This window comes from Salvelinus fontinalis, chromosome 3 (genome assembly GCF_029448725.1).
Source record: "Salvelinus fontinalis isolate EN_2023a chromosome 3, ASM2944872v1, whole genome shotgun sequence".
Taxonomy (NCBI): Eukaryota; Metazoa; Chordata; class Actinopteri; order Salmoniformes; family Salmonidae; genus Salvelinus; species Salvelinus fontinalis.
Genome location: NC_074667.1, coordinates 66,150,629 through 66,176,722, shown reverse-complemented (window position 1 = coordinate 66,176,722; position 26,094 = coordinate 66,150,629). Strand labels below are relative to the sequence as shown.

At 45.9% G+C, this 26,094-nt stretch overlaps 1 protein-coding gene across 2 annotated transcripts in view; it reads right to left on the bottom strand.

Annotated features, from left to right (window-relative positions):
• The window catches only part of LOC129851352 (lysine-specific demethylase phf2-like), a 163,425-nt gene extending 149,506 nt beyond the window's left edge, over positions 1 to 13,919 (bottom strand). The window contains exon 1 of one of the 2 annotated variants that reach the window (XM_055917828.1): positions 13,303 to 13,919. In XM_055917828.1, the coding sequence (XP_055773803.1) occupies positions 13,303 to 13,400 (98 nt within the window). In that variant the 5' untranslated portion in view covers positions 13,401 to 13,919. The remainder of the gene's footprint in view (positions 1 to 13,302) is intronic. The other variant, XM_055917829.1, reaches the window with a different exon arrangement.
• Positions 13,920 to 26,094: the final 12,175 nt, after the last annotated feature.

Genomic DNA, 26,094 nt, shown 5'->3' with positions numbered 1-26,094 from the left:
ATGTTTAGCAAATTCGTAACATACTGTACGTTTTGGAAAATTCGTACAATATAATACGAATTATAATTTGTAACATCATACGAAATGGGTGATGGACATCCACAAACTAATATATACCATAAGAAACAAAACATTATCACACTAAATGGAGAGTCTCTGATATACGTACAGAATAATACAAAATGCTCTGAGACCAAGTTGGGCAAGGAGGAGGGATGCATAATTTCTATACTAGACGAAGCTCAACTGTAATGTTCAAACTACTCCTTCAATGTTTTTATCTTCAAGTGAAGTTTTTATTTTTTCACATGCATAGTAAAATGCTTTAATTTCAAGCCCTACCCAACAGCTCAGTAAAATGCTTTAATTTCAAGCCCTACCCAACAGCTCAGTAAAATGCTTTAATTTCAAGCCCTAACCAACAGCTCAGTAAAATGCTTTAATTTCAGCCCTAACCAACAGCTCAGTAAAATGCTTTAATTTCAGCCCTACCCAACAGCTCAGTAAAATGCTTTAATTTCAAGCCCTAACCAACAGTGCAATAAAATGCTTTAGTTTCAAGCCCTAACCAACAGTGCAATAAAATGCTTTAGTTTCAAGCCCTACCCAACAGTGCAATAAAATGCTTTAGTTTCAAGCCCTACCCAACAGTGCAGTAAAATGCTTTAATTTCAAGCCCTACCCAACAGCTCAGTAAAATGCTTTAATTTCAAGCCCTACCCAACAGCTCAGTAAAATGCTTTAATTTCAAGCCCTACCCAACAGCTCAGTAAAATGCTTTCATTTCAAGCCCTACCCAACAGCTCAGTAAAATGCTTTCATTTCAAGCCCTACCCAACAGTACAGTAAAATGCTTTCATTTCAAGCCCTACCCAACAGTGCAGTAAAATGCTTTAATTTCAAGCCCTACCCAACAGCTCAGTAAAATGCTTTAATTTCAAGCCCTACCCAACAGTGCAATAAAATGCTTTAGTTTCAAGCCCTACCCAACAGTGCAGTAAAATGCTTTAATTTCAAGCCCTACCCAACAGTGCAGTAAAATGCTTTAATTTCAAGCCATACCCAACAGTACAGTAAAATGCTTTAATTTCAAGCCCTACCCAACAGCTCAGTAAAATGCTTTAATTTCAAGCCCTACCCAACAGTGCAATAAAATGCTTTAGTTTCAAGCCCTACCCAACAGCTCAGTAAAATGCTTTAAATTCAAGCCCTACCCAACAGTGCAGTATTCAATATTAAAAAGTATAACTAACAGGAAAATAATGTTGAAAAAACACAAGAAATAACAAATAAAACAGGAAGCTATATACAATGTAAATGTACAATGTGCTGGATACTGGAGTATGTGTGGAATATATGTACATGTAGGGAGGGACTGGTAGCAGGATAAATAATAATAATAATAAACAGTATGGCAACAGCATATGTGGTGTGGGTGGTGTGTGTGTGTGTGTGTGTGTGTGTGTGTGCGCCATGTAAACAGGGCTGAAAAGAGGCTGGTAGCAGGATTATATAAATACAATGGTAATATACTAATGATAGCGTATACAGGGCATTCGGAAAGTATTCAGACCCCTTTACATTTTCCACATTTTGTTACTTTACAGCCTTATTCTAAAAATGGATAACATTTATTTGTTTCCTCATCAATCTACACACACCACCCAATAATGACAAAGTGAAAACAGGTTTTTAGAGTTTGCCAAAAGGCACCTAAAGACTCTCAGACCATGAGAAACAAGATTCTCTGGTCTGATGAAACCAAGATTGAACTCTTTGGCCTGAATGCCAAGCGTCGCATCTGGAGGAAACCTGGCACCATCCCTACGGTGAAGCATGGTGGTGGCAGCATCATGCTGTGGGGATGTTTTTCAGCTGCATTGACTGGGAGACTAGTCAGGATCGAGGGAAAGAAGAATGGGAGAAACTCCCCAAATACAGATGTGTCAAGCTTGTAGCGTCATACCCAAGAAGACTCGAGGCTGTAATCACTGCTAAAGGTGCTTCAACAAAGTACTGAGTAAAGGATCTGAATACTTATGTAAATGTTATATTTAAAAATAAATTATATTTTCGCACAAATTTCTGAAAACCTGTTTTTGCTTTGTCATTATGGGGTTTTGTGTTGATGAGGGAAAAACTATGTAGAAAAGTGAAGAGGTCTGAATACTTTACACATGCAGTGACCAGCATGATCAATAGATAAAATACTAATGGTAATCAATAATCACTGCACAGCAGTGTGGTGGTAGTAATTAATCAATAATCATATCTTGCTATTGTTTGTTCTACCTCTCTTATTATAACATTAGGCCCTCGTGTTTTTAGGTTATTCCAAAATAACTAATAATAAGCGTAATATTGCCCAACCCTAGCTGGAACAATAACAAGGCTGAAACAGAGAGAAACACAGACTACGTGGACACGGCTGAAACACAGACTACGTGGACACGGCTGAAACACAGACTACGTGGACACGGCTGAAACACAGACTACGTGGACACGGCTGAAACACAGACTACGTGGACACGGCTGAAACACAGACTACGTGGACACGGCTGAAACACAGACTACGTGGACACGGCTGAAACACAGACTACGTGGACACGGCTGAAACACAGACTACGTGGACACGGCTGAAACACAGACTACGTGGACACGGCTGAAACACAGACTACGTGGACACGGCTGAAACACAGACTACGTGGACACGGCTGAAACACAGACTACGTGGACACGGCTGAAACACAGACTACGTGGACACGGCTGAAACACAGACTACGTGGACACGGCTGAAACACAGACTACGTGGACACGGCTGAAACACAGACTACGTGGACACGGCTGAAACACAGACTACGTGGACACGGCTGAAACACAGACTACATGGACACGGCTGAAACAGAGAGAAACACCGACTACATGGACACGGCTGAAACACAGACTACGTGGACACGGCTGAAACACAGACTACGTGGACACGGCTGAAACACAGACTACGTGGACACGGCTGAAACACAGACTACGTGGACACGGCTGAAACACAGACTACGTGGACACGGCTGAAACACAGACTACGTGGACACGGCTGAAACACAGACTACGTGGACACGGCTGAAACACAGACTACGTGGACACGGCTGAAACACAGACTACGTGGACACGGCTGAAACACAGACTACGTGGACACGGCTGAAACACAGACTACGTGGACACGGCTGAAACACAGACTACGTGGACACGGCTGAAACACAGACTACGTGGACACGGCTGAAACACAGACTACGTGGACACGGCTGAAACACAGACTACGTGGACACGGCTGAAACACAGACTACATGGACACGGCTGAAACACAGACTACATGGACACGGCTGAAACACAGACTACATGGACACGGCTGAAACACAGACTACGTGGACACGGCTGAAACACAGACTACGTGGACACGGCTGAAACACAGACTACATGGACACGTATCATTGCACCAACTCCTCTTATTTTCCTGTTTGACTCCAATAATATCCAATAACCTGGCTCCCATCAGAACTCCCCCTGGCCTGCAGAATGAATAACCATGTGCCAATACAGTCTGCTTTGTTAAATCAGGTCCTTGGCATGTAAGAGGACCCATGAGTACCAATATGGTACGTTTTTAGGACTATATCAAATTTGGTGTCAAATGAAAGCTAAGAACCTACAATTTTCCATCCTAAAAATTAGAAATATGTGAAGGCTTTGATTTCTGGATAAACAGATGGAAAAGGGATATTTTACATTTACATTTTAGTCATTTTAGCAGACGCTCTTATCCAGAGCGACTTACAGTAGAGTGCATACATTTTATTACATTTTACATACTGAGACAAGGATATCCCTACCGGCCAAACCCTCCCTAACCCGGACGACGCTATGCCAATTGTGCGTCGCCCCACGGACCTCCCAGTTGCGGCCGGCTGCGACAGAGCCTGGGCGCGAACCCAGAGACTCTGGTGGCGCAGTTAGCACTGCGATGCAGTGCCCTAGACCACAGCACCACCCGGGAGGCCATATTGAAAAACATCTACCAGAGAAAGTATTAAAAGGAAATACATCAAAACACATTCATGTTGACGTAAAGACCCCTGCCAACTAAAACCAACACGATACACTGAGTGGACAAAACATTAGGAACACCTTCCTAGTATTGAGTTGCAGCCCCCTTTGCCCTCAGAACAGCCTAAATTCGTCGGGTCATGGACTCTACAAGGTGTCGAGCGTTCCACAGGGATGCTGGCCCGTGTTGCCTCCAATGCTTCCCACAGTTGTGTCAAGTTGGCTGGATGTCCTTTGGGTGGTGGACCATTCTGGATACACACAGGAAACTGTAGATGGTGAAAAACTCAGCAGCGTTGCATGGGGAGAGGGACAGCATGGGGAGAGGGACAGCAGGGGAGAGGGACAGCATGGGGAGAGGGACAGCAGGGGGAGAGGGACAGCATGGGGAGAGGGACAGCATGGGGAGAGGGACAGCATGGGGAGAGGGACAGCAGGGGAGAGGGACAGTAGGGGAGAGGGACAGCATGGGAAGAGGGACAGCATGGGGAGAGGGACGGCAGGGGAGAGGGACGGCAGGGGAGAGGGACGGCATGGGGAGAGGGACGGCATGGGGAGAGGGACGGCATGGGGAGAGGAAGAGCATGGGGAGAGGAAGAGCATGGGGAGAGGAAGAGCATGGGGAGAGGGACAGCAGGGGAGAGGGACAGCAGGGGAGAGGGACAGCATGGGGAGAGGGACAGCAGGGGGAGAGGGACAGCAGGGGGAGAGGGACAGCAGGGGGAGAGGGACAGCAGGGGGAGAGGGACAGCATGGGGAGAGGGACAACAGGGGGAGAGGGACAACAGGGGGAGAGGGACAGCATGGGAAGAGGGACAGCATGGGAAGAGGGACAGGGGAGAGAGACAGCATGGGGAGAGGGACAGCATGGGGAGAGGGACAGCATGGGGAGAGGGAGAAGGACAGCAGGGGAGAGGGACAGCAGGGGAGAGGGACAGCATGGGGAGAGGGACAGCATGGGGAGAGGGACAGCATGGGGAGAGGGACGGCATGGGGAGAGGGACGGCATGGGGAGAGGGACGGCATGGGGAGAGGGACGGCATGGGGAGAGGGACGGCATGGGGAGAGGGACGGCATGGGGAGAGGGACGGCATGGGGAGAGGGACGGCATGGGGAGAGGGACGGCATGGGGAGAGGGACAGCATGGGGAGAGGGACAGCATGGGGAGAGGGACAGCATGGGGAGAGGGACAGCAGGGGGAGAGGGAGAGGGACAGCAGGGGGAGAGGGAGAGGGACAGCATGGGGATAGGGACAGCATGGGGAGAGGGACAGCATGGGGAGAGGGACAGCGTGGGGAGAGGGACAGCGTGGGGAGAGGGACAGCGTGGGGAGAGGGACAGCGTGGGGAGAGGGACAGCATGGGGAGAGAGACAGCATGGGGAGAGAGACAGCATGGGAGAGGGACAGCATGGGAGAGGGAGAGCATGGGAGAGGGACAGCATGGGGAGAGGGACAGCATGGGGAGAGGGACAGCAGGGGAGAGGGACAGCAGTGGGAGAGGGAGAGGGACAGCAGGGAGAGAGAGACAGCATGGGGAGAGGGACAGCAGGGGGAGAGGGAGAGGGACAGCAGGGGGAGAGGGAGAGGGACAGCAGGGGGAGAGGGAGAGGGACAGCAGGGGGATAGGGACAGCATGGGGAGAGGGACAGCATGGGGAGAGGGACAGCATGGGGAGAGGGACAGCATGGGGAGAGGGACAGCGTGGGGAGAGGGACAGCGTGGGGAGAGGGACAGCGTGGGGAGAGGGACAGCGTGGGGAGAGGGACAGCGTGGGGAGAGGGACAGCGTGGGGAGAGGGACAGCGTGGGGAGAGGGACAGCGTGGGGAGAGAGACAGCATGGGGAGAGAGACAGCATGGGGAGAGAGACAGCATGGGGAGAGAGACAGCATGGGGAGAGGGACAGCATGGGGAGAGGGACAGCAGGGGAGAGGGACAGCAGGGACAGCATGGGGAGAGGGACAGCATGGGGAGAGAGACAGCATGGGGAGAGAGACAGCATGGGGAGAGGGACAGCATGGGGAGAGGGACAGCATGGGGAGAGGGACAGCAGGGGAGAGGGACAGCATGGGGAGAGAGACAGCATGGGGAGAGGGATCTGTATCTGCCTACCAGCCAGGTACACTATATATACAGCTATAAGTATGCACCCTACCAGGCAGGTATACTATATATATATATATATATACAGCTATAAGTATGTACCCTACCAGGCAGGTACACTATATATACAGCTATAAGTATGCACCCTACCAGGCAGGTACACTATATATACAGCTATAAGTATGCACCCTACCAGGCAAGTACACTATATATACAGCTATAAGTATGCACCCTACCAGGCAGGTACACTATATATACAGCTATAAGTATGCACCCTACCAGGCAGGTACACTATATATACAGCTATAAGTATGCACCCTACCAAGCAGGTACACTATATATACAGCTATAAGTATGCACCCTACCAGGCAGGTACACTATATATACAGCTATAAGTATGTACCCTACCAGGCAGGTACACTATATATACAGCTATAAGTATGCACCCTACCAGGCAGGTACACTATATATACAGCTATAAGTATGTACCCTACCAGGCAGGTACACTATATATACAGCTATAAGTATGCACCCTACCAGGCAGGTACACTATATATACAGCTATAAGTATGCACCCTACCAGGCAGGTATACTATATATATATATATATATATATATATATATATATACAGCTATAAGTATGCACCCTACCAGGCAGGTACACTATATATACAGCTATAAGTATGCACCCTACCAGGCAGGTACACTATATATACAGCTATAAGTATGCACCCTACCAGGCAGGTACACTATATATACAGCTATAAGTATGCACCCTACCAGGCAGGTACACTATATATACAGCTATAAGTATGCACCCTACCAGGCAGGTACACTATATATACAGCTATAAGAATGCACCCTACCAGGCAGGTATACTATATATATATATATATATATATACAGCTATAAGAATGCACCCTACCAGGCAGGTACACTATATATACAGCTATAAGTATGCACCCTACCAGGCAGGTACACTATATATACAGCTATAAGTATGCACCCTACCAGGCAGGTACACTATATATACAACTATAAGAATGCACCCTACCAGGCAGGTACACTATATATACAGCTATAAGTATGCACCCTACCAGGCAGGTACACTATATATACAGCTATAAGAATGCACCCTACCAGGCAGGTATACTATATATATATATATATATACAGCTATAAGAATGCACCCTACCAGGCAGGTACACTATATATACAGCTATAAGTATGCACCCTACCAGGCAGGTACACTATATATACAGCTATAAGTATGCACCCTACCAGGCAGGTACACTATATATACAGCTATAAGTATGCACCCTACCAGGCAGGTACACTATATATACAGCTATAGGTATGCACCCTACCAGGCAGGTACACTATATATACAGCTATAAGTATGCACCCTACCAGGCAGGTACACTATATATACAGCTATAAGTATGCACCCTACCAGGCAGGTACACTATATATACAGCTATAAGTATGCACCCTACCAGGCAGGTACACTATATATACAGCTATAGGTATGCACCCTACCAGGCAGGTACACTATATATACAAAAGTATGTGGACACCCCTTCAAATTAGTGGATTCTGCTATTTCAGCCATATCCGTTGCTGACAGGTGTATCAAATTGAGCACACAGCCATTCAATCTCCAAAGACAAACATTGGCAGTAGAATGGCCTTACTGAAGAGCTCAGTGACATTCAACGTGGCACCATCATAGGATGCCACCTTTCCAACAAGTCACTTTGTCAGATTCAGAGCCTCCCCGTCAACTCTAAGTTACGTCATTGTGAATTAAAAACGCCTTGGAGCAACAACGGCTCAGCCGCGAAGTGGTAGGCCACACAAGCTCACAGAACGGGACCGCCGAGTGCTGAAGCACGTAAAAATCATCTGTCTTTGGTTGCAACACTCACTACCGAGTTCCAAACTGCCTCTGGGAGCAACGTCAGCACAACAACTGTTTGTTGGGAGCTTCATGAAATGGGTTTCCATGGCCGAGCAGCCGCACACAAGCCTAAGATCACCATGCGCAATGCCAAGAGTCGGCTGGAGTGGTGTAAAGCTCGCCGCCATTGGACTCTGGAGCAGTGGAAACACGTTCTCTGTAGTGATGAATCACGCTTCACCATCTGACAGTCCGATGGACGAATATGGGTTTGGCAGATGCCAGGAGAACACTACCTGCCCCAATGCATAGTGCCAACTGTAAAGTTTGGTGGAGGAATAATGTTCTGGGGCTGTTTTTCATGGTTCGGGCCCCTTCATTTCAGTGAAGGGAACTCTTAATGCTACAGCATACAATGACATTCTAGATGATTCTGTGCTTCCAACTTTGTGGCAACAGTTTGGGGAAGACCCTTTCCTGTTTCAGCATGGCAATGTGCCTTTGCACAAAGCGTTGTCGATACAGAAATGGTTTGTTGACATCGGTGTGGAAGAACTTGACTGGCCTGCACAGAGTCCTGACCTCAACCCCATCGAACACCTTCGGGATGAATTGGAACGCCGACTGCGAGCCAGGCCAAATAACCCAACATCAGTGCCTGACCTCACTAATGCTTTTATGGCTGAATGGAAGCAAGTCCCCGCAGCAATGTTCCAACATCTAGTGGAAAGCCTTCCCAGAAGAGTGGAGGCTGTTATAGCAGCAATGTTCCAACATCTAGTGGAAAGCTTTCCCAGAAGAGAGGAGGCTGTTAGAGCAGCAATGTCCCAACATCTAGTGGAAATCCTTCCCAGAAGAGTGGAGGCTGTTATAGCAGCAATGTTCCAACATCTAGTGGAAAGCCTTCCCAGAAGAGTGGAGGCTGTTACAGCAGCAATGTCCCAACATCTAGTGGAAATCCTTCCCAGAAGAGTGGAGGCTGTTATAGCAGCAATGTTCCAACATCTAGTGGAAAGCCTTCCCAGAAGAGTGGAGGCTGTTATAGCAGCAATGTTCCAACATCTAGTGGAAAGCCTTCCCAGAAGAGAGGAGGCTGTTAGAGCAGCAATGTCCCAACATCTAGTGGAAAGCCTTCCCAGAAGAGTGGAGGCTGTTATAGCAGCAATGTTCCAACATCTAGTGGAAAGCCTTCCCAGAAGAGTGGAGGCTGTTATAGCAGCAATGTCCCAACATCTAGTGGAAAGCCTTCCCAGAAGAGTGGAGGCTGTTATAGCAGCAATGTTCCAACATCTAGTGGAAAGCCTTCCCAGAAGAGTGGAGGCTGTTATAGCAGCAATGTTCCAACATCTAGTGGAAAGCCTTCCCAGAAGAGTGGAGGCTGTTATAGCAGCAATGTTCCAACATCTAGTGGAAAGCCTTCCCAGAAGAGTGGAGGCTGTTATAGCAGCAAAGGGGGTCCAACTCCATATTAATGACCATGATTTTCTAATGAGAATTTCGACGAGCACGTGTCCACATACTTTTGGTAATGTAGTGTATATCGGGTTGATGCATAGTTTTCTATATAGTAATAAAGGAGTGTAATGGCTAACCCCTAGCATGAAGCGGGAATAATGGAGACCGTTTGGGTTATTAGGCTACTGGACTCAGCAGTGTCAACCCAGGGACAATTTCCAATGAGCAATCATCAGGCTACGACAGGCAGCCTCCAGAAACACATCAAAGCCAGGATTACTGCCAGACCTTCATTACTTTGAATATGTCTCGTATCGGCCAGGTTTCGGGATATTCACACGAATAATAACGCGTCGCTCAACTGGCATCGATGATTTGAGATAAGACGTGTTACTCGCGTTCCGCCGATGATACATTGTAGCAGGCAGCGTAGTACTGAATGACACATTGTAGCAGGCGGCGTAGTACTGAATGACACATTGTAGCAGGCGGCGTAGTACTGAATGACACATTGTAGCAGGCAGCGTAGTACTGAATGATACATTGTAGCAGGCAGCGTAGTACTGAATGACACATTGTAGCAGGCAGCGTAGTACTGAATGATACATTGTAGCAGGCAGCGTAGTACTGAATGACACATTGTAGCAGGCAGCGTAGTACTGAATGACACATTGTAGCAGGCGGCGTAGTACTGAATGACACATTGTAGCAGGCGGCGTAGTACTGAATGACACATTGTAGCAGGCGGCGTAGTACTGAATGATACATTGTAGCAGGCGGCGTAGTACTGAATGATACATTGTAGCAGGCGGCGTAGTACTGAATGACACATTGTAGCAGGCAGCGTAGTACTGAATGATACATTGTAGCAGGCAGCGTAGTACTGAATGACACATTGTAGCAGGCAGCGTAGTACTGAATGACACATTGTAGCAGGCAGCGTAGTACTGAATGACACATTGTAGCAGGCAGCGTAGTACTGAATGACACATTGTAGCAGGCAGCGTAGTACTGAATGACACATTGTAGCAGGCAGCGTAGTACTGAATGACACATTGTAGCAGGCAGCGTAGTACTGAATGACACATTGTAGCAGGCAGCGTAGTACTGAATGACACATTGTAGCAGGCAGCGTAGTACTGAATGACACATTGTAGCAGGCAGCGTAGTACTGAATGACACATTGTAGCAGGCAGCGTAGTACTGAATGACACATTGTAGCAGGCAGCGTAGTACTGAATGACACATTGTAGCAGGCAGCGTAGTACTGAATGACACATTGTAGCAGGCAGCGTAGTACTGAATGACACATTGTAGCAGGCAGCGTAGTACTGAATGACACATTGTAGCAGGCAGCGTAGTACTGAATGATACATTGTAGCAGGCAGCGTAGTACTGAATGACACATTGTAGCAGGCAGCGTAGTACTGAATGACACATTGTAGCAGGCAGCGTAGTACTGAATGACACATTGTAGCAGGCAGCGTAGTACTGAATGACACATTGTAGCAGGCAGAGTAGTACTGAATGACACATTGTAGCAGGCAGCGTAGTACTGAATGACACATTGTAGCAGGCAGCGTAGTACTGAATGACACATTGTAGCAGGCAGCGTAGTACTGAATGACACATTGTAGCAGGCAGCGTAGTACTGAATGACACATTGTAGCAGGCGGCGTAGTACTGAATGACACATTGTAGCAGGCGGCGTAGTACTGAATGACACATTGTAGCAGGCGGCGTAGTACTGAATGACACATTGTAGCAGGCGGCGTAGTACTGAATGACACATTGTAGCAGGCGGCGTAGTACTGAATGACACATTGTAGCAGGCGGCGTAGTACTGAATGACACATTGTAGCAGGCGGCGTAGTACTGAATGACACATTGTAGCAGGCGGCGTAGTACTGAATGACACATTGTAGCAGGCGGCGTAGTACTGAATGACACATTGTAGCAGGCGGCGTAGTACTGAATGACACATTGTAGCAGGCGGCGTAGTACTGAATGACACATTGTAGCAGGCGGCGTAGTACTGAATGACACATTGTAGCAGGCGGCGTAGTACTGAATGACACATTGTAGCAGGCGGCGTAGTACTGAATGACACATTGTAGCAGGCAGCGTAGTACTGAATGACACATTGTAGCAGGCGGCGTAGTACTGAATGACACATTGTAGCAGGCAGCGTAGTACTGAATGACACATTGTAGCAGGCAGCGTAGTACTGAATGACACATTGTAGCAGGCAGCGTAGTACTGAATGATACATTGTAGCAGGCAGCGTAGTACTGAATGACACATTGTAGCAGGCAGCGTAGTACTGAATGACACATTGTAGCAGGCAGCGTAGTACTGAATGACACATTGTAGCAGGCAGCGTAGTCCTGAATGACACATTGTAGCAGGCAGCGTAGTACTGAATGACACATTGTAGCAGGCAGCGTAGTACTGAATGACACATTGTAGCAGGCAGCGTAGTACTGAATGACACATTGTAGCAGGCAGCGTAGTACTGAATGACACATTGTAGCAGGCAGCGTAGTACTGAATGACACATTGTAGCAGGCAGCGTAGTACTGAATGATACATTGTAGCAGGCAGCGTAGTACTGAATGACACATTGTAGCAGGCAGCGTAGTACTGAATGATACATTGTAGCAGGCAGCGTAGTACTGAATGACACATTGTAGCAGGCAGCGTAGTACTGAATGATACATTGTAGCAGGCAGCGTAGTACTGAATGACACATTGTAGCAGGCAGCGTAGTACTGAATGACACATTGTAGCAGGCAGCGTAGTACTGAATGACACATTGTAGCAGGCAGCGTAGTACTGAATGACACATTGTAGTCTTGCACCAAAGGGTTAACGTTAACGCGCGTAAATATCTTTTCCTGATTTGAAAACGCCTGTTTGCAATAAGTGATCGAAAAAGAAAGTGATCGATCAGTGACGGATGATTGTCCTGCATTGGGCAATTAAACGTACAAAGGACCTCGAAACCACATTTAAAATAAAGCAAAAGACGAGGCAGTCTCCCATTATAATCTACGGGCTAAACTGATGAACCGCTCGGTGACACACCTGAGAGAATAGAACTGGTTTCAAATACACGCTGTCAAAAATCTTCAGCATTTCGATGGTTTTACAGAGACAATGTAGACGGCAACGCAGCACTGCAATGTCTGTCAACGGTCAGTTATTCAACCCGCCTGGCTGGAGGGCAGCGGGCTATTGTCAGCTACGACTCCCTGTCACAGGAGTTGGCGTTTTCTCAAGGCTTTTATAACGTCGCCAAACTACTAGAGCAGAAACACGCATAAAACACGACAGTACTATCTGGGTAAACGGCGGGACGAGCTCATAATGATGCCGGTTGAAATGTCCGACCCAGACACCCAGTGTCCGGTTCTGTCCTGCGACCGTTCCTGCCTCGACACAACACTGTTACTGTAGACCCCCGCATGAGACACAGCTGGAAAACCCAGGAGGAAAACGGAATCATACAAACAAACCTTCATATTAAATGACTATATTGTTGACTCCAACATGTTAGTACTATTCATAAAAATGTCACAACCGAGTCATCTATATTTAACTCCGCCTTCTTCAAGCGGCCTCGCTCTTCTGGCAATTCAGATGTCGACAAAAGAATGTGCAACAGAAACTGTCAAATGGTCAAATTATCAGACAAAACACAACGTAGACGGACAAAAAAAACATCCACAATATATTCAAGCAAATTACCTTCCGTGAAACCAGTCCTTGCAGGCGTCACATTCGATCATAAACTGGGTAACGTCGTACGGTAATCTGCAGATGCAATATACTGGTACAGTCGCCATGTTAGATCATTGACAACAACGTCGGATAGGAGGGAGAGAAACGGGGCAGCGGCAACTCGACTGCAACAAAATGCAAGATGAAGATCTTCCACAAGCCGAAGCTAGCCAGTTCCGCTGGACATTCAATTACATCCAGAAGTCCATCATCCAGTGATGTTGCATCGAGTTGGTTATCGTCCTGATTTATCACAGAGGTCGACGCCGTTGCTGAAGTGCATCATTGTTTTCCTGCCCCCTGGTGCCGGTAGTATCCCGCCGCTCAGAAAGCAACAGAAAATGTATCCTTGTTGCATTGTAATATCTGTTACGTCAGCGTTCGTCCTCGGTGGCTCGCAGCAGATGAATGAATGGCATTAACGGCGCAGCGGTTTCAGCGGGCATCCCGGGACGTTCCAAACCGAGAAGCTCGAGCTTTCGTTTTTAGATTTTTGTCGGTACCGGAATCGACCAAATTTACCGATTCTTTACCTGATCAAATACAGATCGTTTCCGTATCACCGCGAGACATGATGATGTAGATGAAATGCCAACAGTTGTGATTTAAATCCTCCTATAACCTACATTTGTCTTTTAATCATATCAATCTGTTTGATTTAAAACAACATAGGAATGAATACATATGAATATCACATCTACTCTCGACTCTGTCTTTTTCCAAGTCGGTCCATTCAACTATGTTCACTGAAATTCACAAATGACATTATGCTATAGAGACCTCCTGATTATTCACTCTTAATTAAGGGTTTATACACATTTTCATGACTATTGTTATAGCCTAAAACTAAGCATTACTGACACCGGAAAGCTGCTGTGTCTGATCCCATGATTGACACCGGAAGGCTGCTGTGTCTGATCCCATGATTGACACCGGAAGGCTGCTGTGTCTGATCCCATGATTGACACCGGAAGGCTGCTGTGTCTGATCCCATGATTGACACCGGAAGGCTGCTGTGTCTGATCCCATGATTGACACCGGAAGGCTGCTGTGTCTGATCCCATGATTGACACTAGAAGGCTGCTGTGTCTGATCCCATGATTGACACCGGAAGGCTGCTGTGTCTGATCCCATGATTGACACTAGAAGGCTGCTGTGTCTGATCCCATGATTGACACTGGAAGGCTGCTGTGTCTGATCCCATGATTGACACCGGAAGGCTGCTGTGTCTGATCCCATGATTGACACCGGAAGGCTGCTGTGTCTGATCCCATGATTGACACCGGAAGGCTGCTGTGTCTGATCCCATGATTGACACTAGAAGGCTGCTGTGTCTGATCCCATGATTGACACTAGAAGGCTGCTGTGTCTGATCCCATGATTGACACCGGAAGGCTGCTGTGTCTGATCCCATGATTGACACTAGAAGGCTGCTGTGTCTGATCCCATGATTGACACTAGAAGGCTGCTGTGTCTGATCCCATGATTGACACTAGAAGGCTGCTGTGTCTGATCCCATGATTGACACCGGAAGGCTGCTGTGTCTGATCCCATGATTGACACTAGAAGGCTGCTGTGTCTGATCCCATGATTGACACTAGAAGGCTGCTGTGTCTGATCCCATGATTGACACTAGAAGGCTGCTGTGTCTGATCCCATGATTGACACCAGAAGGCTGCTGTGTCTGATCCCATGATTGACACTAGAAGGCTGCTGTGTCTGATCCCATGATTGACACTAGAAGGCTGCTGTGTCTGATCCCATGATTGACACCGGAAGGCTGCTGTGTCTGATCCCATGATTGACACTAGAAGGCTGCTGTGTCTGATCCCATGATTGACACTAGAAGGCTGCTGTGTCTGATCCCATGATTGACACTAGAAGGCTGCTGTGTCTGATCCCATGATTGACACCGGAAGGCTGCTGTGTCTGATCCCATGATTGACACCGGAAGGCTGCTGTGTCTGATCCCATGATTGACACCGGAAGGCTGCTGTGTCTGATCCCATGATTGACACCGGAAGGCTGCTGTGTCTGATCCCACGCTGACCCACCATCTCCTGCCGTTGTGCCCTTGATCAAGGCACTTCACCCCCCACAAAGTAGAACTGAACGGTTAGGCAGAAGAGCTGCTGGGTGTGCAGGCTTGGCATTTGATCCAGCGCTGAAACTTCTGCTTATTTAGGTCCTGTTGAGCAGCTGATGTTTAGGCTACAATGTAGTTAGAGCAGGGCAGGAACAAAAGCCTGCACACCCAGTAGCTGTCCTGGATGATGGTTAGCACCTTTGATATAAAATATTACAACACAACCAAATACTTTTGTCTTTATAAAATGATTCTCTCATTGAATGAACCAGGGATCAAATGGAGAAGGCAGGCTACTTCACAGCAAGCTATCTAACTAGACATGTTTATACAGTATCAGGCTCAAATATAAATGTTTTTAGGGGAATCTATGCACAGCAAGATATTTGTCAATTAGACTTTTCATAGAATGTGTTTTTAACGTTGTCGCAATTACATGGCTACTGTTTAATAGAGGGGGATCCCAGCTTTCCAAGGGTACAGATGTATTTAGCTCTAGAGACTGTACATGGCTACTGTTTAATAGAGGGGGATCCCAGCTTTCCAACGGTACAGATGTATTTAGCTCTAGAGACTGTACATGGCTACTGTTTAATAGAGGGGGATCCCAGCTTTCCAACGGTACAGATGTATTTAGCTCTAGAGACTGTACATGGCTACTGTTTAATAGAGGGGGATCCCAGCTTTCCAAGGGTACAGATGTATTTAGCTCTAGAGACTGTACATGGCTACTGTTTAATAGAGGGGGATCCCAGCTTTCCAACGGTACAGATGTATTTAGCTCTACAGAGACTGTACATGGCTACTGTTTAATAGAGGGGGATCCCAGCTTTCCAAGGGTACAGATGTATTTAGCTCTAGAGACTGTACATGGCTACTGTTTAATAGAGGGGGATCCCAGCTTTCCAACGGTACAGATGTATTTAGCTCTAGAGACTGTACATGGCTACTGTTTAATAGAGGGGGATCCCAGCTTTCCAACGGTACAGATGTATTTAGCTCTAGAGACTGTACATGGCTACTGTTTAATAGAGGGGGATCCCAGCTTTCCAACGGTACAGATGTATTTAGCTCTACAGAGACTGTACATGGCTACTGTTTAATAGAGGGGGATCCCAGCTTTCCAAGGGTACAGATGTATTTAGCTCTAGAGACTGTACATGGCTACTGTTTAATAGAGGGGGATCCCAGCTTTCCAAGGGTACAGATGTATTTAGCTCTAGAGACTGTACATGGCTACTGTTTAATAGAGGGGGATCCCAGCTTTCCAAGGGTACAGATGTATTTAGCTCTAGAGACTGTACATGGCTACTGTTTAATAGAGGGGGATCCCAGCTTTCCAACGGTACAGATGTATTTAGCTCTAGAGACTGTACATGGCTACTGTTTAATAGAGGGGGATCCCAGCTTTCCAACGGTACAGATGTATTTAGCTCTAGAGACTGTACATGGCTACTGTTTAATAGAGGGGGATCCCAGCTTTCCAAGGGTACAGATGTATTTAGCTCTAGAGACTGTACATGGCTACTGTTTAATAGAGGGGGATCCCAGCTTTCCAACGGTACAGATGTATTTAGCTCTACAGAGACTGTACATGGCTACTGTTTAATAGAGGGGGATCCCAGCTTTCCAAGGGTACAGATGTATTTAGCTCTAGAGACTGTACATGGCTACTGTTTAATAGAGGGGGATCCCAGCTTTCCAACGGTACAGATGTATTTAGCTCTAGAGACTGTACATGGCTACTGTTTAATAGAGGGGGATCCCAGCTTTCCAACGGTACAGATGTATTTAGCTCTAGAGACTGTACATGGCTACTGTTTAATAGAGGGGGATCCCAGCTTTCCAACGGTACAGATGTATTTAGCTCTACAGAGACTGTACATGGCTACTGTTTAATAGAGGGGGATCCCAGCTTTCCAAGGGTACAGATGTATTTAGCTCTAGAGACTGTACATGGCTACTGTTTAATAGAGGGGGATCCCAGCTTTCCAAGTGTACAGATGTATTTAGCTCTAGAGACTGTACATGGCTACTGTTTAATAGAGGGGGATCCCAGCTTTCCAACGGTACAGATGTATTTAGCTCTAGAGACTGTACATGGCTACTGTTTAATAGAGGGGGATCCCAGCTTTCCAACGGTACAGATGTATTTAGCTCTAGAGACTGTACATGGCTACTGTTTAATAGAGGGGGATCCCAGCTTTCCAAGGGTACAGATGTATTTAGCTCTAGAGACTGTACATGGCTACTGTTTAATAGAAGGGGATCCCAGCTTTCCAACGGTACAGATGTATTTAGCTCTACAGAGACTGTACATGGCTACTGTTTAATAGAGGGGGATCCCAGCTTTCCAACGGTACAGATGTATTTAGCTCTACAGAGACTGTACATGGCTACTGTTTAATAGAGGGGCATCCCAGCTTTCCAACGGTACAGATGTATTTAGCTCTAGAGACTGTACATGGCTACTGTTTAATAGAGGGGGATCCCAGCTTTCCAACGGTACAGATGTATTTAGCTCTAGAGACTGTACATGGCTACTGTTTAATAGAGGGGGATCCCAGCTTTCCAACGGTACAGATGTATTTAGCTCTAGAGACTGTACATGGCTACTGTTTAATAGAGGGGGATCCCAGCTTTCCAACGGTACAGATATATTTAGCTCTAGAGAGACTGTACATGGCTACTGTTTAATAGAGGGGGATCCCAGCTTTCCAACGGTACAGATGTATTTAGCTCTACAGAGACTGTGGAAAGACGGCGACGACATTAATGCGTAGGTAGCTGTGGTTAACTAGAGAGACACTGTTGCTGGATCATCGCGCGCTCTCCTCCGGTAATGGCCCTCTCAGACACGCACTCAGACACGCTCTCAGACACGCACTGAAGGGTCATTACGATAATGGCTCCTATGTTTATTTTTAAATTATTGATCATATTTTAAAGTGTGCCATTATGAATGACATTAACAATATTTTTTTTTTTTACTTTTCATGACCTTAGAACAGCGCATCTTGCGCATTTTCAATCTGCGCCATCTCCAACAGTCTACTGTCACGCATAGATTCACAGACTAGCTGCAAATAAATGTGAACAAGACGGAATCGGGAAATGAATGCCCACTCTACACTGCTATTCAATGCAGATCCCGCCTTCATTCTGCTTTGATCAACTTGTTTTGCCTCAGTTTGTGAATCTGTGACGTAGATAGGCTACTTTGCTTTATAGAGGAGCTGGCACGCAATTACTCTAAAATTAAAACTGTGTTCAAGTTGGATGGAGTTTCAATATTCGAACCTTCAAACGTCAATAGCTCACGAACAATGTGAGCAACATATCTCAGTTTAGGCTCACTATGAAGGAAAACGACGTATTTTCTCAATTCCGACCCGAGTTTCATAATCACACGGCAACGATATTGGCAGCCTGGCGGACCTTCGACTCAACTATTTAGGGACTGTCCACAAAGTGCATGATCACAATATGCAAACTTCAATAGCTCTTCAACCACATGACTTAGCAACCTCATTTCAAGGGACAGCAATAATTGTCCATTATTCCTTACTTGCTGACCAAACAGCACGCACGTGTGCGTCCGTGTGCGCCATCGTGCACAAGTTGATTTTGTTCACCCACACCAGACATTATCAGGACACACAGGTCGAAATATCAAAACAAACTCTGAATCAAATATATGAATTTGGGGACAGGTCGAAAAGCATTAAACATTTATGACAATTTAGCTAGTTAGCTGTTTCTAACTAATTTGTCCTGTTTAGTTAGCTTGCTGTTGCTAACTAATTTGTCCTGTTTAGCTAGCTTGCTGTTGCTAACTAATTTGTCCCATTTAGCTAGCTTGCTGTTGCTAGTGTAACGGATGCTAGCTAGTTAGTGGGTACGCGCTACTAGCGTTTCAATCAGTTACGTCACTTGCTCTTGTTAGTAAAACGTTTACTGTTGACAGGAGAACAAGAGGAGACAATAGGACGAGGTGGATAATTTTATAATAAGGCAGTTTAATTACATGTAAAGATATCTTAGTAAAATCTTGCAGCAAGGCTCTTTCAGTCTGACTCCTAGTGAATCGTCCGGAAAAGAGACAGTTTCCAGAAATGTTCAGTACTATATAGTCAACAAGCAAAGTAGGTAGATCTGCGAGTCCGGCCTTCCGGTTGGTCGATCTGGGTCTTGGGTAGTCCTGATCAGGCCTGGTGTCCACGTTCCATTGGTTCCTGAGAGTTCTTTGTCCTGAGGTCCAACCATGGGTTGGGTGTGTCTGTGTGATTGTCATGGGGGAGGGGAATTGTGGGTGCCGTGTATATGTCCTATGTGTCCAGCATATGTCCAAGAGAAAGAGGGGGTGTGTATGTTGTGTCAACTTATAGGTAATGTTGAGAAGTTGTTAAAACAAGTTACCAATATCTAATACAATTTCTTACAAATCCCCCTCTTCACGTCTCACAAGAGACGTGACATAAAAGTATATAAAAGACAAAACTAAAGGATAAAATTTGTCAGAAGACAAATTTTTAATTCCCTCTCTTCACGTCTCACAAGAGACGTGACATAAAAGTATGGAAAGACAAAGCTAAGGGATAAAATTTGTCAGAAGACAAATTTTTGATTCCCTCTCTTCACGTCTCACAAGAGACGTGACATAAAAGTATAAAAAGACAAAGCTAAGGGATAAAATTTGTCAGAAGACAAATTTTTGATTCCCTCTCTTCACGTCTCACAAGAGACGTGACATAATAGTATCTTAGTCCTCAAATAGATAGACAGGTCCAGCTTCCCCATCCTCAAGCAATGGGAACATTTGGGCCCTTTCCTGATTAGGGTCTATGGCTGCAGTTATTACAAGAATGGCCGCAAAAACAGAAATTGATACTAGGATAGAGGAAACCAGCGTCTTATATTTACCAAAGGCATCCATCCATGAGTCCCACATAGTAGTGTCCACTCCAGAATGCTGTTTCATCTTACCATTAAGGGTACAAAGTCCCTCCAATGCTACAGTCAGACTCCTATCCGTAGCTGTGTTATTGGGAATGAAGGTACAACACTGTGCACCAAACATTGCACAGACCCCCCCCCCCGTTCAGCCAATAACATATCAACCGCGATTCTATTTTGAAATGCCATCAAGGACGTAGCTGCCAATTGTCCATGGACCGCCTCGAAGCCTTGTTGAGTCCAATTGCCCAGTTTCTGGACATTAAAATGAATGTAGTTAATTCTGTCCACATTTTTATTAACTGTACACCACCAACAAAATGATGATTCAAACCCAGCTGTCACTTGGTCCGCCAGTTTATATTCATCTGGCACCCCCTAGGGAGACCAATAGCATCAATGTAAGTTGAGTCGTAAATGAGCAAGGACCAAAAAGGAGACCACTCCAATAACTACCCCTGGAGTGGCCAACCACACATTAGTAAACCAAAAAACGAGAATATGTTAAACCCTCAGGTCCATCCCTCTATGCAACCTGTACCAGGTGGGCTCGTCGCCACCCGGGAACTTCAAACCTTCACAACAGGGAGGACAAACATCACTTTTTATTCATTCAACATCAACTACAGCAAACCAAGGGTCCTCCTCTGTCAGCCCACTCTCCTGCGGAAGCTCGTTTTCGTATCAGCCTCTCCAACTGGAGCATCAAGCAACGGCATCATACTAGAGGCTCCTTACACATCTGTAACAAACTTCTTCAAACAAGGTATGATACAGGCAACACAGAAATGAAAAACCACAACTAGTGTCAGAAATCCAGTCATCATCATTGCAGTGTACTTACCAAAACAACCACCCAGCCAGGGGAACAGTCCACTCTCCTCCACACCTGCAAGACCCTTCATCTCCACTGTTAACCTTGCCAACCCACTCAGAGCTTTTGAAATGCTCCCATCCGGACTAGTATTGTTAGGAACAAACGTGCAACACTGTTACACCTCCCTTGTTGGCCAGACTTATGTCCAGTGTTAGTCTATTGTGTCTACTGGTTTGTGAGGCAGCATCCAATTGTTCAGCCATCCCTGTAAGTCCTGTGTGGGTGTGTTTATAATTGATCCAGACCTTTTGTTTTAACATCAACAATAGCTGGGCCAATGATGGGCATCAGATGCCACAGGCCATCATTCCTGGTTAATGTCTGGAATTCGTGGGGGACCCCTATTGGGACCCCCAACAGGTTGGTGTGCATGTTATCTGTACCCTCGGACCAAGGAGCGTCACGTTTCTGCCGTCTCCTGGGTTGGTCCCAAGCCTCTGTGTCCTGTGTAGCTCCCAGAAGTTGATTAGCTATAATAATAGGCAACGGTGGTATCAGACTGGCCAAAACACATGAGCAACGACAATTTCCTTTCAAAAATGGGGTTAACCGCCTGGCAGGTCCACACATCCACCATACATCAGCAACACCTCCAGTTCCTAGTGGTATTAGTGATGCAGGTAGTAGCAGGGAGCCCTCCATAGTCCATACCGCTACCTGTGCCAGGGATACAGCTGTTATATCCCCCATATGCCTTAACTCCCCACGGTACCTTCTGGGGAGGGACCACTGGGAACACAAGACTCAGAGTTTTACACAGGGTTGAATTTGGCTCGAACTTTTCCAATATGCACATCCAACCTTCCCCATTACTTAGGACAAATGGGTGAGCAGCCAGAATAGGTCTGGCATGTCCACATACGACACAGTCCTTTCTATTAAGTGTTTTGTAGGTCAACCACATATTCTCCCTTTCCTCATACTCAGTTTCAGTCCCCAAATGTTCACTATCTGAGATGTCTTTTATATTTATTATCTGTACCAGATTGGAGAGCTTAGGTGATGGCGTGGGACTTGGTCTTGAAGTGGTGGAGGAGGCCGGCTGAACCCTGGTCCGTTGGAACTGGTGGTGGTTCCGGCAGCACTGCGATGGTATCATCCCCATCGTATCCTGATCAGACAGCTCAGGACTACAAGCAGTCCTGTAAAACCCCACCCTCTCCCAGAGAACACATCATCAGCCAGAGATCAAGCAACACTTTCACTTCTATGAACGAACACAGTGAGGAAAGGTCGGGGTCAGGGAATTCTTCATTAAGGAGTTGACCCCTGAGCTTTATTAGCAACAGTTCTTCTCCTTAACTCTGTGATCATTCGGCAGTGTCAGTGTGTCTCACCCTCCAAGTGCGATATGCCCCCAGGTCGAGTGATTCACCTTCTCCCTTAATTCACCTGCAATGTATAAACTCTTGGACATACAGGTCTGGTTAGCAAACAGTTCCTCATTTGTTCTTTCTGATTATATATTTAACTTCTATGCCTAATTTTTTAGCTATAAATGTTTAATTTTAAATAAGTTTATTATCCAATAGGCCCCATCCTTTCCTAGTCCACAATGTACCCTCCTTCGTTTGATACCTGGCTCTGGCCAGGTATCAACCTTACCTACTCTAAATAATAACTTAGTACATCATATTCTAGGAACGTCCCTTTTATTCCCCGCATATCCAATTCTCCCTTGGGCGTACATTCATATCTATTCTTTTCCAATTCTCTGTCAAGTGGCTTATCTACTTTGAAATGTATCTGTGCTGCTTATATATGTTAACCCCTTTCTCCTATCTTATTTCACAGCCTACCTTGCTCATTTCCTGGTCCACCCTCCCCACTCTGCTCTCAAACCTTCAAGGTCTGAACAGTGCGGGGTAGACCCATCTGTCTGCCTTTTTGTAATAATAGTCAATAACAACTGTGTGCTCCTTCACAATATTAACTAAGTGTCTCACTGTTTTGACTTTATCTGCATGGATTTAAAAATAACCACAGGTCTTATAGTGTCAACCTTTAAAGTCCTAACATAACCTTAATTAACCTATCTCTATCTTCTAATGGCCAATACAAATGCTTACCTTATGGTCAAGAGTTATAAACTCTATTATAATCAATTTACCTCAAAACTAGTATCCCAAATGACACAATCTCATTATTCTCACCACATTTCCCCGCGAGTGATCAAGTCGCCGGAAAATGCAATGGAAACAGAAAACAGGTCAAAATGTTACACCTACATTCGTGTTCCATATCTAAACATACCAAAAGAACCCTTTATCTTCTCAAAGTCCCTTGCCTAAATAAAACTCAGAAAGTAAAACTCCTATTCCCATATGAGTGTATTCTTTTAAGATATCTTATCTCTGGGTACACGGAAACCCTTAACCTTAATGTTTACTCCAAAAAACAAAATTATGTCACCAGCATTCAACCAGTCGGCTGGGAGACCATTGGGTGCTGCAATACTGCCATCTTCTGTCCATTCTCTGCATAGCTCTCCACCCACTCTTATTCAACCTTCTCAATTTGAGCCATATTAGTTTCTTATTTTAACTATTGTTTTCTAAAATTTTTAATTTTTTAATTTTTTAATCTATTATTACCTAGTTAGACTAGAGTGTCCGTGACATACATCCATGGGGATCCGGTTATAGTTATTCTAATAACCATGTGAAAGTGCCCAGGGACACCCCAAATGTCAGTAGGAATATCACAAATAAGGGGCCAGATATCCCTAGCCTTGCCCAGGGAGGGAGAAATATCCCTCTAACTGGGCGAGGTTCCTTTATCAGGGGAGGCGGAGTTTGATTCCGCATCACCTGAGTCAGAAATGTCTTCATTTGGAATTGAATTTAAGCTGTTTAAATCAGCTCTGACTTCTGTCAGTGTTCTAGAAGGGATTGGGGCTGGAGTGCAATGTGTGAGGTGGTGCCAAGGTGCGCCTGATTTACCTTTGACCTGGACTGAGTGTGAAGTAACCTCCCTCACTTCGTACTGTCCATTCCACCTGGGTTCTAGCCACTTTCTCTTGTGGACATTAACCCCACCCAGTCACCAATTTTAACTTCCGTGTGCCAGATCTCCCTTCTGCTTCCCCGTTGGACCTTATGAATCTGTGTGGAGAGAGCTGCAGAATGTTCCGTCAATTATCAAACATTACAATTTGTTGTACATCAAGGGCGGGCATATGACCTCCCTTCCTTGGTGGACCAAGCATGACTCCTCCAGCCATTGTCTCATGAGGAGAGAGATGGGTGCCTGCACCTGGAGAGGCTATCATGGCCAGCAACGCCAGGGGCAGGACTTCAACCCAAATCAACTTCAAACCTGCACATACATTTGATTGGCGCGTTCCACGAGACTTATGAGATTGTGGCCTGTACACTAACCCCATCATTAAACAACATCCATTAATCAGTTGACATTTACACATCCGACCCTATTGGTACATGGAGCGTTTGTCATTACACAATACACATTAATCAGTTGACATTTACACATCCGACCCTATTGGTACATGGAGCGTTTGTCATTAAACAACACACATGAGTTTGGTTTGCAGCCACTTAATGACCTATTTTGCATCCTCCCCTGCTGTTGGTATTGCCTCAACCCATTTAGAGAACCTGTCTACCATAACTAACAGGTACCTTTTTCCATTAGTCACATTGTCTTTCCCCATATCTGTGTGTGTTGGTGAGTGGTTCATTCCCCAGGTCAGGTCTCCGTTTCAGTTCCTGTGCAGCTCTTTCTGCACAGGAGTGGGGTAGACCTTCAGCATTGAGTGCGTCTGCCATGTTTTTGTCAGTGTTGACAAATGTGATGTGTGATTGTGTGCATTTATTCTGGATTTTCGTTTTCCTTTCAGCGCTGAACGTGAATTCTTTGCTCATCAGATATGCTGCAACCCCATGGTGGGTGTGGATTTCCAATGGATGGCACATTATCATGTGGGCTGTTTTTCCAATAGCTTTTGCCACTGCAGCCACATACCTGGAACATGTGGTTTGTCCTTCTTCAATGTAGTCCAGTTTGGAGGAGTGATACCTCAACACTCTTCTCTCCCCCTCTAGGTTCTGGAAAAGGATGGATGATGTAAATCCCTCCTTTTCAGAAACATCCAGATGGAACTTGTTTTTTTTTAGTCAGGTGCTGTTAAGGCTACTGCCACTTAGAGATCTGTTTTCAAGAGTGCAAAAGCCTTTGATGCTTCAGTAGTCCAGGTCAATGATGAGTGTAGGTTAGTGGTGAGCAGCTTCAGGGCCATGGAGCATATTCGTCAGACATGCCCTGGAAGGGGGGAGGTGATTGCTGAGTGAATGGATTTTGAAAATAGGGAGGTGGTGCTTTTTTCTCTCCCTGTGGCAGTTCTGGGTATAGATGGGTGGGGGCCGATGGGGTTGCTGTGGTGGTAGGTGGGCCATCATTATTATTGGGCCTGCCCTCTTTGGTGTCAGTTGGTGCTCCAGTGACCACTCCCATCGTATCAGGTTTCCGGTAAGGGAGAGCTTTCCTAATTTCCTCAATTGCCCATAAACCTATTCTCATCTCAGCCTGTGCCTTTTCCCTTTGCTTTGTCCCTTCTTTTTTTAAATAAGTGACTCTTATTCTTATCAACTTCACATTCTATCCCTTGCTTCACTGCTTCCTCCAATTCTTTCTCCATAATGAGGAGTTGCCCTTTTGATGGGGCGACTCCACTAAGAAAACCTGTTTGAGTCCATTTCAGCCTCACTTCCTCCCAAATCTTTTTAACGGGTTTGTAGTGTAATTTCCCGCCTGCTCTGTCTTTCATTCTCTGATCTAAATATTCGTTGAATTTGTGTTTGGGGACGATAGTCGTGGTCAT